This window comes from Pyrgilauda ruficollis, unplaced genomic scaffold (assembly GCF_017590135.1).
Source record: "Pyrgilauda ruficollis isolate IOZ18807 unplaced genomic scaffold, ASM1759013v1 scaffold5, whole genome shotgun sequence".
Taxonomy (NCBI): Eukaryota; Metazoa; Chordata; class Aves; order Passeriformes; family Passeridae; genus Pyrgilauda; species Pyrgilauda ruficollis.
Genome location: NW_024526599.1, coordinates 10,267,727 through 10,284,898, shown reverse-complemented (window position 1 = coordinate 10,284,898; position 17,172 = coordinate 10,267,727). Strand labels below are relative to the sequence as shown.

General features: G+C 38.2%; 1 protein-coding gene across 1 annotated transcript; it reads left to right on the top strand.

Annotated features, from left to right (window-relative positions):
• Positions 1-414: 414 nt before the first annotated feature.
• On the top strand, positions 415-16,216 carry AADAT (aminoadipate aminotransferase). Its single transcript, XM_041479963.1, has 14 exons — positions 415-524; positions 1,407-1,475; positions 3,129-3,297; positions 4,323-4,455; positions 5,137-5,211; positions 6,515-6,724; positions 7,256-7,321; positions 8,481-8,563; positions 9,780-9,876; positions 10,698-10,759; positions 13,060-13,124; positions 13,615-13,721; positions 14,361-14,462; positions 15,656-16,216. Exons 2-14 carry the CDS (start codon positions 1,409-1,411, stop codon positions 15,695-15,697), a joined length of 1,278 nt encoding a protein of 425 aa, XP_041335897.1. The 5' UTR covers positions 415-524; positions 1,407-1,408; the 3' UTR covers positions 15,698-16,216.
• The last annotated feature ends 956 nt before the right edge of the window (positions 16,217-17,172 follow it).

Here is a 17,172-nt window from a genome sequence, read left to right as displayed (position 1 = left end):
ATGGAAGGCGTCCCTGCCCGTGGCAGGGGGTTTTGAACTAGATCATCTTAAAGGTACCTTCCAAGCCAAACCATTCTGTGCTTCTCCTCCGTTTTCCGCCACCGCCAGCCCCTGCTTCGCCCCGCGGTCCTGGCCGCACCCGGGGCTGCCCAGCTCCCGGCAGTGCCCCCTGCCCGGCTGCCTCCGCTTCTCCCCGCACTATCGGGGTCCAGCCCTCGCTTCGCTGGCACTACACCGACGGAGCCGGTGAGGAAGCCGCTCATTTTAGGGCTTTCGCACGGACCCGACCCGCACAGGACAGCTTTCGGGCCCGCGCAGCCACTCGCTACCGAGCTGCCCACAACGCGCAGGCGGCAGCGCCGGCCAGGGCCCCGTGTGCGGCCAGGACCCGCCCGGGCCGGCCCGGCACACGCCCACAGCGGGGCCGGCCCGGCACACGCCCACAGCGGGGCCGGCCCGGCACACGCCCACAGCGGGGCCGCCGCTGCCCTCCTGTCCGGCTGCCGGCCCCGCGCCCTCCGCCGGTAGGTGCCCGCGGCCGCACAGCGGGACGGCGCCGGTCGGGAGCTCAGGATGGCCCTGGGGGCTCGGTGCCCCCTCCGGGGGAGCTGGGGGTGGGTGGGCAGCGGGGGTGTCTCGGGATCGCCTCGGGGAGGGCGGCGAAGCGGCGCTCAGCTATCCCGTAGAACACAGCCCAGCCCGCCCTTGTGTACAAGCAGCACCGCGCCTGTGCCGGGCTGCAGGGGGAGCGGAGTTAGTTAAGGGAGGTATTTTTAGGAAGCACGAGTTGTGTTTTTTCAAGGCGGCCTTGCTCAGTAGATCCTTTCTGGTAACTGCCGACACATGCGCGTTGCTGTGGCTGCTCTTTGCCCTTCCATTTCATTTCTCTGCTTGCTTTCCCTTCGAAGGAGATGCCTTCTTGTGGCCTTTCCAGGCCATCGTGCTTCCTGCCGGACTGTAGTTCGCTATCCATTTAATCTCTATGGGCACCAGGGAAAAGGAGGAAAATACTCATCAGATGCATTTGAAAGACGTTCGTAATTATCCTTTCCCAAAAAAAACCCACCTCTAACTTGATAAGTGTTGTGACTTATAATGATGGCTTGCAATCCTAAAAGCACTTCAAATGCAGTGCTTAAAACAGCTAAATAAAGCTGGATTCTCATTAACTAAAAAAGAGCTGATGGTTGTTTAAGACCCATCAAATTGTCAGATTTGTAATTTGCCATTAAAACTCCAGAGCTGACAGTAAAGGGAGGGGAAAGGGCTTTTTCCTCCTCACTGGCATACCACATCATTACCCAGATCAAAAGCATTACTTGTGGGAGATGCACATACTAAAAACACACTGCAGTTCTTATTCCCTTTTCTAGCTTCATGTCCAACTAATTATTCCTTCTCCATAGATATGAATTACTCTAGGTTCATCACCACTGTGAGTACAGCAAGAAAAGCATCTCCAATAAGACTGCTGAGTGAGTACATGTCCCTTCTTCCCAGTTTCTCTGAAAGTACCATTCTATGTTCTGGTCTGTGCTGGGGTGCCATGGCTTAAGGCTTTAAAAGGTTTGAAAGAAAATCATGCTGTAAGCTGACAAAGCAACTTGACTTTTGTCAAGCAGAGATGCCAAGTAGGTATAAAGAAAAATACAGTGAATAGCCTTAAACCATTTCAGAAACCCATCCAGACAGACGAGTTAGCACTATCACTTTAACGAGTGTCTGAAAAGTCTCTGCTACTGTCTCTGAACCCGGGCTTTTGGCACAGTTTGCAACTGAGTTTATGTTGTGTATCCAGGAGCAAGCAACTGCTAGTTACTTCAAATTCAGTCCCAGCATGTTTCTTTCCACCTGGTTTTCTTGTGTCCTGTTCATGTCCATAAATGTTTCTGCACCCCCACCCACTCAGTATTGCTACACTTTCCTTTTCCATATTAATCTGTCTTTAGGCTACAACATTACATTGTCTTCCATGTGACAGATGGAAGAGCTTAACTGCCTACTTGTTTACTCAGTTGAAACCCACAGAGACCTGACAGAATCCAAGCATGAGATATATATCACTAGTTAAGTCCTCAGGGGTCAATTTCCCCACTTGGTAAGGGGCTGGCATTTGCTGTTCTGCCTAAAATTCTTTATACAGGTACAGCTAAGTCATGTAGTTCACTCTAGGCAGCTTCTTTTTCAAGTGACACATTAATATACATCATAACAAAAGTATTAAGCAGCAGAGTTCCTGTAGATAGACATACTGAGCCTGCAGTTTTGATGACAAAGTAAATCTCTCCTTACCAGGCCAAAAGTCACAGGAATAACACAAACTGGTGAAATAACTGATAAGAATTAACTCCCCATGTTCAAGTCTGCTAAAAAGCACTGGAAAATAAACTCAGTAACAGGCCACTTTTAAGCCAGATCTGATGTCATCTGACCTCTCATATCTGATGTAAAACTGTCAAGCCAGCAGGAATGCCATATTGTGAGTTCTTAGATTTAATGCAATCAAGTGCCCTTGCTGGATTAAGGTCTAGTCTGCACTGCATAGATTGGATCTGAATGATTGTGAAACTGTGACTTAAAAGCAGGAATTAAGATTTTCTTCATAGCAAATTACTGACACAATGCCTCTGCCACTAAAATTGGGCTGCTAGAAACATTTCCATTCCCTTATAGAAAAGCTGTAATCATCTGTCAGTATAGCTGCCAGATCAGCTTAAGTGAGACTGAATGAAAAACAGAACAAAAACAAAGCCATTCATTTCAAGTCATTCTAAACAGAAGATCATTTAGATTTTACATTCTTGAAGCTCAAACGACATCAGTCATGACAGTTTTTGTAATAGAGCTGTCCAGATTGTTTAAAAATAAATTACAAATAGTTTTTTTTAACTTAAAATGATTTTTTTAGTCTGTCCTAACAGTAACTCCTTCCTAAGGCCCCCAAACACCTATTTAATCCAAGCAGAAAGATGACTTTAAGAAGAGTTATCCTTTTGAATTCATGATAGTTAAACAAGTAAATTGAAAAATAGAACAAGTTTTCTGAGCCATTATTAGATATTGATTAAAGGATATGATCATCATTGTAATAATCAAATTGTAACCAAGGTGTTTTCCTTTTACTCTAGCTGAATTGATGCAGAAGTCTCCTCCATCTCTCATCTCTCTGGCTGGAGGGGTACCAAATCCTAATCTTTTTCCATTTAAGAGGGCAACTGTTGACATTGGACATGGAACACCTATTGAGATTGGGGAAGATCTGATGAAGAGAGCTCTCCAGTACTCAGCCTCAGCAGGGTATTTGTCACAGCTGCTTGCATTTTAAGACACCAGAAGCTAAGGATCATAATATTCTTTATTATTTCATTGTCACCTGTGTTTTTAAAACCTGTTCATAAAGCCCTTTTTTCAAAAAATTGGTTCTTCCCAAAACCCATGGGTTTTTTTTTTTCAATTTGCCTCACTATTTACATTAGAGTTCCAGTGGAAAATTTTGCAATGAGTTATGTAAAAAGGAAAAAAATCACTTAAATCACTTAAAACCCTAATCCTAGTATTTCTCAAGCTAGAGCATTTCCTAGCTATTAATATTTGAGAATCCAGACACCCAAATCAGATGTTATTTTAAGGATACTTCATTACAACACATTGTTTCTATGTTTTGGAGTATTTCTTTTCATTTGGCATCAATACTGAAGTCAGTGTGTAGAACTTGTGGTAATTGAGTGGAGGTATTTATAGAATTGTCATTTTTGGTACAAAAATTGCATAGCATTATATTGCTTTAGTGCTCATGTAAACTTCTCAGCACACAGCACTGAGTCAGGTGAGGACAGGTTTGCAAAAATACTTGGGTCCCTACAGAGACATATGGGGCATCAGTTAAAACTTTTCTTAATATTTAAATGAACCAGCCACTTGTGAACATCCTACAAGATCTTAAGACTTTTTGGAAAACGAGTTTTAGAAATCCTTGTAATCTGCAGCATGTTGCAAGCAGCATTAAGAAGTTTGTCACACTGCCACATTCGAGTACAGAATGATAATTTCTAGGAGTGGGTATTGTTCACCCTCCACCCTGTTTCATCCTTGGCAAATAATTTCTGCCCAGATTTCACTAGGATAATTTGGTGTATGGACCACAGATGCCCATCTCATTTTCTTAATTTGATAAAGCAGTCATAGCAATTGCATTTAAGTGTATCTGTGTGACAGTTGAAATCAAACTCAGGACTGCATGCTAGACTTGGCAGGGATTTAGAGCAACAGGCCAGCTTTGGCCTATATAAGGTCTTAGATATGCCTTCTTATTCATGTTTCAGGATTCCAGAGCTGTTGTCTTGGCTAAAAGATTTCCAGAGGAGCTTACATGATCCCCCCACAGCCAACTACAGTCCTGAGCAAGGACAGATGGAAGTGTGTGTCACAACTGGCAGCCAGGAAGGCTTGTGTAAAGTAAGATCAAAAGATTCATATGCTAGAAGCATTTCATTCAGAGAGATGTTTATTATTCCATCAGTTCAGCTATATTCAACATTAAATGCTCTCTATAATTATATGCAGGGTACAGTTTCATATTTTCCTTCTCCATAGATATGAATTACTCTAGGTTCATGTACAAGATAAGGGAAATTAAATAAGTTGGAGTGGCATTCTAGACTGTCAGGAGTGCATGAAAGTTCAGGTAACCAAAGAGCTTGTGTAAAAAACATGCTATAAGGTAACATATCATGTTACTCAAGTAGTGCAGAAATAAGTGCATAGATGCTTTACCATAATGCTATTTTAAATATGTTTCTTCTCATTTTTACTTCCTGATTTTTTGGGGTTTTTACTTCCTTAAATAATTACCCTTTCCAGTCCACTCTCACTGCTGCTTAGTTGTTTCTTTCTATAACTTATACAGTAGAAAGGGTGCTTCAGAGCACTGTCTTTCCATGTCGATTTGGTAACCTATCTTAATTTGGCTCTAAAGCAGATTTTTCATCCATTCATTGCCTTTCTCACAGACAGGTATTGATATGGTTAGAGAATTACCAGTATCTAATCAAGGTTTTTAATCCCACTAAGTAGTCAAAAGTACAAAGCACATATATAAAATCTAAACGAGCTTTAAAACAATGTTCTCTTTTGCAGGTGTTTGAAATGCTCATTAATCCTGGAGACAACATCCTTTTGGATGCACCCACATACTCGGGGACACTAGCAGCTGTAAGTGTTCCTTAGCTACAAAACATTGTGAATGTTACATTTGAACTAGACAGCAGTTTGGTACCTGATCTGCAGTCTTATAAACACTATCTGTATTTGCCATTAAAACATACCTAAGACTCAAGATTTTAGTGTCCAACCAGTCAAGTTCATAAATATTAACTCATAAAAGGTTTCCTACTAAAAGTTCTATGAAAAGTATTTGAAGTTCCTCTTCCAAGCACTAGTTCATTCAAGGGCTAAGATCACACATGGGACTGGAAAGAAAGCCATCAGGACCTAGTTTGGTTGAATTAAATTTATAACAAGTGGGTGTGTTAACATGTCAGCATGTTTACCTGATGTATTTCATGATCAGAGTATACGATAATTTTAAATAGTATCATATTTGCATAGGCCTGAAGCACCCATATATGACTACAAAGATATGAATTAGTGAGAACTATGCAAAAGCAGCAAAGTTTACTTCTGAAAAGTAGTTTAATCAGTATAAAATTAAATGCCAGCTCAAAATGCATGAGTTGCAAGAAGGGTTAGAATAAATACACCACAAATTCAGTTGTCCACCCTTGCATCAAAATAAATTGTTATTGCTTACTGTTCTCAATTTGAATATATAGTCTAATCAGCTGTATTTTTTTAGGAATGTATTTTGACAATGCAGCAGCTTGCAGTTTTACTTAAAAATGCAGAGCACTACATGGTACAAATTGAAATTCCACAGAGGAAAGACAGCAAGATTTTTCATTGGTATTTTGCCTATATTTTTTCATACTGCTGTCAACATGTCACTGCAGTAGCATCATTTCATTTCATTCTCCTTTATTTTCTGAATATATCTGTTGAGAGAACAGATTCTTTGCCATTTGTCAGGGGAGAGTACCTTAAAGCTCTGACATTTCCAGCCAAGTAGAGTGTAAATTGTCAGTAGGAAAAAAAGGTGCTGTGACCTTAACTGTCTGTGGTGAGAGCATCAGAAGTCCTGAGAGAACAGGTCAGATTTACAAACTCCCTTACCGCTTGAAAAACCAAATCTGATTTCCTAGAGAAGAGCAGCTATTGAACATAGGAGTTACCCATTTCCTCTGAGTTGGCTTAGTAGAACAAAGAAAGAGTAATGTGATACGTTTGACAAGCCTTACAGCAAATTCAGGCAAACTTTTGACTCATGAGCAAATGGAGCTTGAGATAGCTATAAAATCAAAAAGAAAGACTTTGTATTGATGAAATGTTATGGTGACAATGACAAAAGTAAGACCTTTGAATTACACAATTATGACAGTTTTGTTCCTTCTATCAACAGCTGAGACCCTTGGGTTGTAATATAATTAATATCCCTAGTGACCAACATGGCATTATTCCAGAAGCTTTAAAAGAAATTCTGTCTGCTTGGAGCCCAGAGGATGTAAAAAATCGTAGCAATCACCTCCCCAAATTCCTGTACACTATTCCAAATGGATGCAATCCAACTGGCAACTCGCTGACCACAGAGCGCAAAAAGGAGATTTACCAGGTATGGAGCTGTGGTCTTGTGAACTTTGTAGGTGGAATTGAATAAATATCAGTCTTGTTTCAGTTGAAAGTATCCCGTGTTTGGTATTGGGCCCACTATTGGTCCAGTTGACATTCCTCCTAGAACTACTACTCTTTCTAGTTGAATCTCTTCCACAGCAGCTCTTCAGAGGTAGACTATGCCTTAGGTAAATTGTTTTTCAATGGTAGCCCACTGGTAGCTGGTGTCTTTGCCACGGGCTTCTAACAGGACTTATTTCATGTTGCCTGCACAGTTTGAATGCCACATGGAACAGAGCTTGAGTTGCATAGAAGGGTCTGTGTCCTACAGGTACCATGGTTAGTCTTACAATTTTTTGATACCTAAATTGGGCACTTGAAGCCTTCTCATCATGGGGTCTTCTATATAATGAATGGCCAATCAATAGAATCATAATATGATGCTGGTTAAAAAAAAAAAAAAAACCACCTGACTGAATTTGCAGTGTCTTTAACTTTTATTCCTTTTGTTACTTTTTATTAATTTATTTAGCTTGCAAGAAAATATGATTTTCTCATAATAGAAGATGATCCTTACTACTTTCTTCAATTTCAAAAGGTAATTTTTCTTTCATAATCCTTAGCAACACCTTATTTTCTGGGGAGAAACTATGGTTTCACAAGAGAACTAAGGTTTGAGCCCTATACCTTCCTGCATGGTTCTTCTTCATGTCCTACCAAGGCTTCACAGTCTGTGGCTCCTTTCAGTAATTTTCCCCTTTGTGGTATTTTATATTCTGTTAATTTGTGGTTCAAATTTCTCAAGCCTCATACAGGATAGAATTTTTCAGTAATTAGAAAATGACAAAGACTTTGCGTTCAGAGGAAAGCAAGTATGTCACTGAAGCAGCACTTGAAGTTTACAGCCTCTTACTGTTCCTTTCTCCCTGTCTCTTCTTTCATTAGCAGAAGACTGTCTACTCTGCATCTACTATAACCCATTTTTATCCCTTTGCTTTTTGGAGAATCTGGGAGTTCTCCCAGGTACCACACATAGTGGTACCTAATAGGCAGCTTCCCTTCATGTAAATTTTCTGCAAATTTCTTACATGAATCTACAGTTAGTCAGCCTTTAAAAGTACCTAACTTCAGAAATCAAAATGAGTCTTACAAAGCACTAAAACATTGGTAGAAGATAAAGGTCAGCATTCACTCTTTTGAAATGTTTTTATGGAAGAAGACATTAAAACTACCTCACTTACTCATTGACTAGTATTGTGAAGGTTTGTAAGGAAATGTAGAGGAGAAGATGTAAAAACAGAATTCTTGATAAGGAAAAAATATGCTGGACTCAGATCTTCACAATTTGGTCATATCTCCTGATTTAATTTTTTAATATAGCAAAGCAAAATGCTACAAGGCTCCATTTTAGAAATTGCAATACCTCTTTACTCCACAAGAAATTTTGGCAGAAAAATCATTATTTCTCTCTCCTTCTAATGGCATCATACCAATACTTAAACTGAACACTTGTGTGAGGAGCAGTGGGCTAAGCAATCATCAAAAATTAACAAAGCTGACTTCTTGAAGATGTTTACAGAATATTGTAATCACATCTCAGAAAGCTAGGCTAAACAATCATTTGTCAGCAAGTTACTGAAATTTTTTCCTTGGAATACACGTTTGAGAAATTAATTGTGTCTTCCTAGTAAAAAAAAATAATTCCACTATAATCCTTACTAGCACCTTGAATTTTGTTTTTTATTTTTTATTCCAAGCCATGGGCTCCAACTTTCCTCTCAATGGATGTGGATGGCCGAGTTATCAGGACCGACTCTTTCTCTAAAATTCTCTCATCTGGGTAAGGCCAGCTGCAGACCACTTAGCATTGCCTATTCAGTTAAGATGCAAGACTTCATATGAAGTGATGAGACATGCCATAGAGTTTTCTCATTTAATAACTATCCACTTCTGGAATGAACTTCTGAATCAATGGCTTTTCGCAGTCTTCTCTCTTTTCATGTCATCTCTTGGCAGTCATTTTACTCCAGGTTCTGTTTCTCTTCTGATGCAGATAGCTAAGCTTCTCCCCCCAGGCAGCCCATTCTTGCAGGCACCATCCAGGCAGAAAGACAGATGCTGGAACTCTTAGGAGCTTTTCTCTTTTCATTTTTTCTATTTCCCTTTTTATCTATCTCTTAGTATTCCTGCAAGCTCCCTGAACTTGTAATACAGAAAAGAAACTATCATTCTTCACAAGCTGTTCATAGGGTTGTACTGATATCCAGCCTTCCAATTCTTTCAGGTTGTTTCCACCTGCCAGAAAAAGAACCAGGCTTGGCTGTTTTCCATTTCACATAAGTCAATATATTTGATTTTTAGCTTGCTTTTGTCTGTTAACCGAATAGATAAAAAAAATTAATGTAAATTCTGTATTGGTAGCCAGTGGATTATAACCCATCCTAAAGAAAGTGAGGAGACAACATAGTGCTAAGTGTGATTGCATTTTCAGAAGTGACACCACAAAATGGCATGACACAGTGTTATCTTTTCCAAAGACACATATGAGTTAATGGGTTCTTTTTTTCTTCAAACAAAAACTTCAGCCATTCTGTAAAGATGGGTAATAAGAATTGAAGCATAAGTAACCATCTAGTTTATCAATCTATATTCCATTCCTTCTGCAGTACTGAAAGGGAGCAAAAGAGTAAAGTCATTTGCCACTTATCTGTTTGTCATAAAGCCTGAGCATTCATGATCTTTTATTACGGGAAAACTTGTCTTTCCGTCCCTTTGATTCAAGTTATCTTTATGGTTCCAAACATAGATTTTGTCCTGAAGCTTCATAACTATGAAGCTACTATAAGCATTAAAACCTCTTAAATATTTTTATTTCATGACTTTGATACTTGGCTTCTAAATTGTGTAACCTGAGGGCAGTATTAAGATATAGATAAATTTGAATGCATAAGAGATCCTTACACTATCAATAAAATCGTTGCATGTTTTCCCACATATAACTCAAAGTATTAGCACCTTGCATTTCTGAAGTAACTTTTTGTTTGGTTGGTTTCCAGTTTAAGAATAGGTTTTCTGACGGGTCCCAAGCCTCTCATTGACAGAGTTGTTCTACACATTCAGGTGTCAACAATGCACACCAGCACTTTCACACAGGCAAGTACCAAGTCACCAAATGAATTGTGTTTAGAGAAGACAAAATATCCCAATTTATAAGAAACCACAAGCAAACAGCTTTGTACTTTCATAATTGCTCTGCATTTTCACAGTTTTGGTTATGCAAATTCATTGTCAATTCTGCCAAAAGAAGATACTATCTCAGAATTCGGAACCAGAGCTAGAGGGTTGTCTCAGTGCATGGATAGTACAGCTGATATCCCTTAACCCTCAGATTTCAAGAACCAAGTTTTGAAATATTTTATCTCTTCCTGGTAGGTTTTTTACAACTTCAATGTAAAGCACAGTATGGAAGAAACACTCATTTATTATTTTTTATTCTACTTTTCGATTAAAACAATACTGGCAGCCTACAAAGACATTTCAAAGCAAGCTGACAACTACAGCCCCTTTATGGTTAGTGATAAGGAAAGGAGACAGTGAACACATCTAAATATGGCTTCCGTCTTCCAGCTCCATTAGCTCATCACTGTTAAAGCGGAGAAGCCGATGTGGACAGGAAGGTAAAGCAATATACAGTGCCTTCCTCTTTCTCCCCAGTTATCATATTTACCTCTCCATCCATTTTTCCCTCCCCCCACCCAAGCTTCCAAATACTGCCATGATCCTTGGAGACACCAGTAACATGGACAATAATAACCTTGGCATCTCTGTTTATAAAGGGCTCCAACAAACATCGCATGCAATTTCATGTCTGGGGAATGTTGAATGTTGAATAGTGCATCTGGCTATGGATCTTTGATGATTGTGGAACAGTCCTGTTTAAAACATGGTATTGATGATGTGTTTTATTTCTGTAGATTATGATATCACAGCTGCTTCAGCAATGGGGACAAAAGGGTTTCTTGGAGCATATAGACAGGTAGGGTTATGTTCTGTGCTGAATCCCATCATCTGTTATTCTGCTACTTGTTACCTACAGCAAACATTCTTTGTAGTAAACAAGTCAGAGTAGGCGCACCAGTATTAGACCAAGTAGGTAACACAGGTCACCAAGACTGTTGGGTTCACACAAGAGCCCTGAAGAGACACAGTGTGAAGTTGCAGACAGGCAGGTCAGGGCACATCACCTACTGCTCCAGGCAGACAATCTGCCAGTCCATTGGCACAGACATGTAGCTCCCACCTGAAGGGAACTTGAGAGGATCCTGGAAGCTTCAAGCTAGTGAATAAAGTTCTGATCCCTGATAAAATGTTAGGGTCTATAGCAAAAGCTGAGATCGCTGAGCACAGAATCTATTGAGAAAGAGTCAGCATAGCTTTTATAAAGGGAGTTCGCTTAGTTAGCAGGAATTTACACTCTTGCCATCCTTGATCTCCTGAGTGTGTATACTGATGGAAAAACAGTGAAGTTCAGCTACATGCACTAAACATTGTCTGAACAATGCCTCTCATTGGTAGAGAGAGAGCACTGGGCTACCATCTAACTCATTAGACATTTCTTGCATACTGACTGACACACATTTAGTTTTCACTTATTATGCAAGAGGAGCATAGTTTCTCTAGACAGTCACTGCCTCATTTTATGTGCTCTACTTTGATATCATTAGAGCCCCAAGTTTCTCACATCAGTAGGAGTGTGCTGCACTTTGCAAAGACCTCTAACAACAACATGAGCAAAACATGCAAAAAGTTCTTATACCTCACTGTAACAGCTACTTGTGTCCCCTTGATGTTCATACTGTAAACAGCAATATTAAAAAAAAAAAAAAACCAAACAAACAAACAAACAAAAAAAAGACACATCAGCTTTAACATTGCTTTGTTTTAAGATTTAGGAATATAAAGATAAGTGTCACAGAGGAGCTTGGACCACACTTTAGCTCAACTTTCAGTAGTTCCCAAAAAATAAATCCCAAATGCATCTTCTCACTTATGTCATTCTTATAGGCCAAAAGGCAGCCTTGATCAAGCCCAAACACCGTTCTTCCACTTTAATGAAAATAGGGCTGCAGTGGGGCAGCTGCAATGCTTTATAACATTACTGATGAGGCCCCACAGCTGACTGCAATCTCTTCCAGCTGATTTCATTTGTACAAGGGTGAGGTGTTAGATTAGGCATTGGAGTAGAAGATGATCTGGTTTTTGGAGCAGTTACATTTTTGAGGACGTTTCATCTTAGTAATTGTTATGATTTCAGCACATATTTAAAATGGTAACAGGATTTGCAATTTTGGTAAAAACTGCACAAAGGAGATTTACTCTTTCATGTAGAATGTAGCAATAGATATAATTGAGCCCCAAAACTATTTAATTATCTGGAGGTATTGGTGTTTTTGTATCAGATATAATAAAATACATCCATAAATCAAAGCTATTGGTTCAGAAAGTATTTTTAAAAATACAAGTGTAAAATTATGATTTTCATTTAAATTATGCAAATTACTAAGGATGTTTTCTTAAGACTTGGGAACACATTTGCATTTGAATTATGAACTCAGTATCAGGCATTTCTCTTGTGTCTTCCATTGCACAGCTGTGTCATTTTATGTCAACAAGAGCCACTGCATGTGACTTGTCCATGGTGAGGCCTTGGTTAGGGTTGTTTTTCCCAATAAGAGATTCAAATTACTTGAAAGTTTTACTTACAGTATGAAGGAGATAAGTTCAAAAGTTCAGAAAAGGGGAAGCTGTCAAACACTTGTGACAGGTTTATCATATTATTTGCTTTTTACCCTGTCAAATGTAATTTCCATATGTACCTGTTACACAGATTCAACCAAAATGCACAAATATTAAGTCTGTGCTTTTGCATATGTTAAAGTCCCTAATTTTCTTCAGTGTGTGTGCTTTGTGTAGTAAATAGTGTTAACAGGACTTATACACACTGCTATAGTAGACAGATTGGATGTAATATGTAAAAGGTTTCTATGATATGTGTAAAGCTGAGGAAGCAACCACACAGGGACTTTCTCTCTCTGGTTGATCAGTGCTCTGTTGGAGATGCAGTGAAACAGTAAAGACTTCTTGCATACATATACAAAGTTTTATGCACACAGTATCACAGTATGCACTGTCTTGTGCCCACCTAGGATATGCTTATATTTCTGTTAAATGTGCACTTCAGTTGTTGAAGTAGAAAAACTTTGTTTCTGCCTTCAGAAACAAATAGACTCTGAAGGGATATGAGTTCATGACTTTGAATTGGTAATTTGCTTTCAGAGTGGTGGACTTCTACAGGATACAGCGGGATGCAATGCTCACTGCTGCTGACAAGTGGTTAAAAGGTCAGAGTGCAACACAGATAATCACTTAATTTTTTTTTTGCTAGCTATTTATCATCTTTGTGCTCAAGAAAAATCACTTAAGTTCATCTCTTGACTGAAGTGACAGATAAGCACTATAAGCAAATCAATTGCATTAAATATTAAGCTTAGGACAAACTCTATTGCTGCATTTTTGTGCTTTCTGGTAGGACGGGGAGATAGATGGTGATTAAAAAAAGCTCACCACGTTACTATTTAAAGTAATTTTACAAAGAGCCTGTATTTCACTTCATTATGTTCTTATACTTTCGATGTTAAAATCTCTGTCTTTAAAAAAATCTCTGAAATAGTGACCTTAATTTAAAAGAAGATATAAAAAAATCACTATAGCAATAGTGATAATAATGTTTGTATCAGTAAATCTAAAACATCACTGAATCTATGATGTATCCATTAGAAGGGGGCATAATTTTCTTCCTTGATTCCATTTTCTCTCTCTCTCTTTATCCAGACTTGGCAGAATGGTACCCTCCTGCTGCTGGCATGTTCTTATGGATCAAAATTAAGGGTATTTCTGATACACAGCAGCTGATAATGGAAAAGGCTTTGAAGAAAGAAGTATGACGTGATTTAATGACTTGTGGTCTTAAAAAGAAGGGAGGGATAAAATATCTGTATCTATTCACATGTGCACACATAAAAAAGTAGGGGGACTTGCTGTGCACCATCATTAAGTCTGCAAGTCAGGCACTGTGGTAGAGTTATTGACTAAGAAAATATTTTCATGACTCCATTCAGATGCTGATATTTTATCAGTTTACTTAAATTGAAACCAGTGTAACATATGGTAAAATGTTATTATATATGACATATATATAGTATTAATATATATACCTATATGTATGATGGCTGTTGACTAAATTTTTTTAATGAGAGCGAAATTAAGTTTGGTTTTATTTCTCCAATTTATAAGACCCAGCACTGTGTACTGAGTAAGCTACACCCCAGGTGCTTCTAAGCACCTTGTGATGCTGTGAACGAGACCTGGTAACCAAAACCTAAGACCCTTTGGTTTCATTATGAAAAATCTGGTTACATGTTGCATATTTTTGTCTCCTCATTTTGAAAAATAGAATATATTACACCATGTTCACACTTAAAAGTGTGTAAGCACTGAGATTTCTCAAATTTAATTTAACATAGTGTTTTTAAAATGTCGAAGTGGTAATAACTGTGTGGTTAATCACTTTTCCATAGGTATTACTGGTTCCTGGAGGAGCATTCAATATTGATAGTTCAGAGCCTAGTTCTTATGTCAGAGCCTCCTTCTCTCTGCCTTCTCCTGCCCAGATGGATCTGGTGAGATTTTCTTTTTTTTTTTTACATTCTTATCAAGACAGTTTCTCACACAATAATGCTCCTTTATCTTCTCCTTATATTTTTTCTTGAATGTTAGAGGTTTTAGTCTGTAGGTGATTAAGCCGTACTTTCACAGTAGTATTAGCTGTTCCTTAAGCAAGATACTCATCCAAGGGATCTTCAAGATACCAAATTTTGAGGACCACTTAGAATTTTTCTGTGTATCTCATACATACAGTGTCACACTTAAACCCCCCAGACATTATTTATAAATGCTTTACTGAAGCCAGAGTATTTGCTTAAGCATTAGCTGGCATCATGTATCTTTCAGACTTTGGATTCCCCTGATTCTGAGATTGAATTACCTGTGTTCTTTTTTGTGTGTGTCTTGGCAATTCTTTGTAAGAAAGTTCCTTTCATACAATTTACATACATGCTTAATTTATTATTTATTTATTTATTTGTTATTTTATGTATTTATTATTCCTGATATTATTATCAGGCACTAATCTTTTATGTGTTTTCGGAGACTTTTTGATGTTATTTGGCTCTATCTATAAAATCAGTGGGAGAAAAGATAGGAGACATTTATTTGAGCAGATTTAATACTGATTTGATTGGGGTGCTTGAAACAGTTCAGTATTTGTAGTTGTATTTTCATGCAGTTATGAAGGCTTGTAAACGACAAGTGCATCTATGGAAGGCTTGTAACAGATAAGTTTTTCTTTTTAGTTCTTCTTTATTTCTTCTACTTTTTTCTTTTTTAAAGTAACTCATAACCATACTAATCAAGCTGTATTTTCATATGCTTCCCCACTACACTGTTCTTCCTGTTTTTCACTTTTGGAGTCCCCGGGCAGTAATATTAAGTTAAAAGAGACACTCTTTCAGGGATCACTAGTTTGTTAGAAGTTACATCTGAACTCCAAATAACCTTTGAACATCAATATATGCGTTTTTCTGTTTCAGAAATCTCTGCCTTTTATTTTCTGTCAGAGAATCAGAAACTTTGTGCAGTCAAACCCCATACATGATTTTATAAAAGGAAAATAAAGAATATCAGCAGAACGAACTTTGTATTATGAAATATTGATTCTATAGAGTTAGGGCAATTTTAGTAGCTTTACAGGTTTGATGTGTTCCCTATTCATGTAATGCTGAAATATAAATGCGAACCCTATTTTTCATTGCAGGCCTTCAAGAGACTGGCCGACCTTATAAAAGAATCTTCATGAAAAACCTAAAGAGAGCTCTTGCAGTAATAAAAATCATCTCCAGAAAATAGTTATTAACATTTGGATTTCATCAGAACACTTTATAAGCAAGTACAATACAGTGGATGTTTCCTTAGATCTTTTCAGCTAAAAAATAGACTGAAAATGAAAGTGAAAAACAATTTGTCTAATCTTTTTTGACAGGATATTACATTACTAAATGTATCCAATTCATAAACATTTTAAATACTCAAAACCAAAATGTTCTATTTCCTGTAAAATCTATGGTTTTGTTAGATTTAAATTGATTTTTGTTCTGACTTTTGTTTTCCATTTCAGTTGGGAAAAGAAATCATTTACTTAGAAAGTTGCACTTGAGGTGGTCTTAGCCACTACTACTTCTCACTGTTAACGTCAACTGATACAGTCCTCCAAAATCTTATGTTGGAATTGTCTCATGGGTCACTTCTATTCTTGTCCTTCTGTATGGCATCTGGTTTTAATGATTTGCTACTGAAGTTTTGTCAGATAAAGTTGATGTAACTATGTTAAAAATTCTTGTCCTTCTGTATGGCATCTGGTTTTAATGATTTGAGGATTAGTATTTAATTCTACTGAAGTTTTGTCAGATAAAGCTGATGTAACCATGTTAAAAAAATTAAAACTGATCCAACAAAATGAGGCTATGATTACAATTAAACTGGGGTCCCTTGCAATTTGCAAGGGTATTCTCTAATTTGTAAAAGGTATTCTGATTGCTGTTTTTTACTTCAATCTGTGAATAATTACTCTGTAGCTGTGGTAGAAAATCTCTGGTTTGCCAAGGCATGTGTATGTACTAAAGGAACTACTTTTGTTTATTCAGTCAGATGTGGTTGTGAATGGAGTGTGTAAGTAACTGAACAGGGGACGTGGTGAAATGGACACCACCCTGACACTGCCAATGCAAACAAAATGAAAAAATAAAGAAATGTTTCAGTCTCTTATTCCTTGGTTATTATCATCCCAAACATTTGATACTGAGCAACAGGTACAAAAGCTTCACAAAGTTTCAACTGATCTGATTCTCCAAGTCTTCCCATTTGGATTAGTGACTTCAGTTTTACTTGCTGTTTGGATGAAAGCACTGTGATTTTCCACTAATATCAGATGGCTGCTTCTTTTTGTGCAACTGTTCAGAATTTCAAAGTAAAACATTGTTCAAGGAATCTAGTTAGCCATTCAGCAGCCCAGGCAACCCGAGCAAATAAGGGTCAGGCACAACCTGGAAGTTTCACAACAGAAATTATTACTACAAATTATTATTACTACAAATTTTTGAAATACTTACAATAATTGTCATTCCCTCTTTTCCCCCTAGTTATAAATAGCATGTGTCACAACAAACTAGCACAGATATATGCCTTTCCCAGCATCCCTCCCATTGGCAGGATCATTCTAGTGCCTCTAGCCCAGCATCACTTTTCATGTCAGTCTCAAGCCTTTTAATTTAGTCA

What these genes read in the sequence shown, in the direction of transcription:
- AADAT (XM_041479963.1), top strand. Translation starts at nt 1,409, where the DNA reads ATGAATTACTCTAGGTTCATCACCACTGTGAGTACAGCAAGAAAAGCA. An exon ending in CAGTACTCAGCCTCAGCAGG is followed by an intron (nt 3,298 to 4,322) that starts GTATTTGTCACA and finishes TTCATGTTTCAG; the next exon opens with GATTCCAGAGCTGTTGTCTT. An exon ending in CTCCTGCCCAGATGGATCTG is followed by an intron (nt 14,463 to 15,655) that starts GTGAGATTTTCT and finishes TTTTCATTGCAG; the next exon opens with GCCTTCAAGAGACTGGCCGA.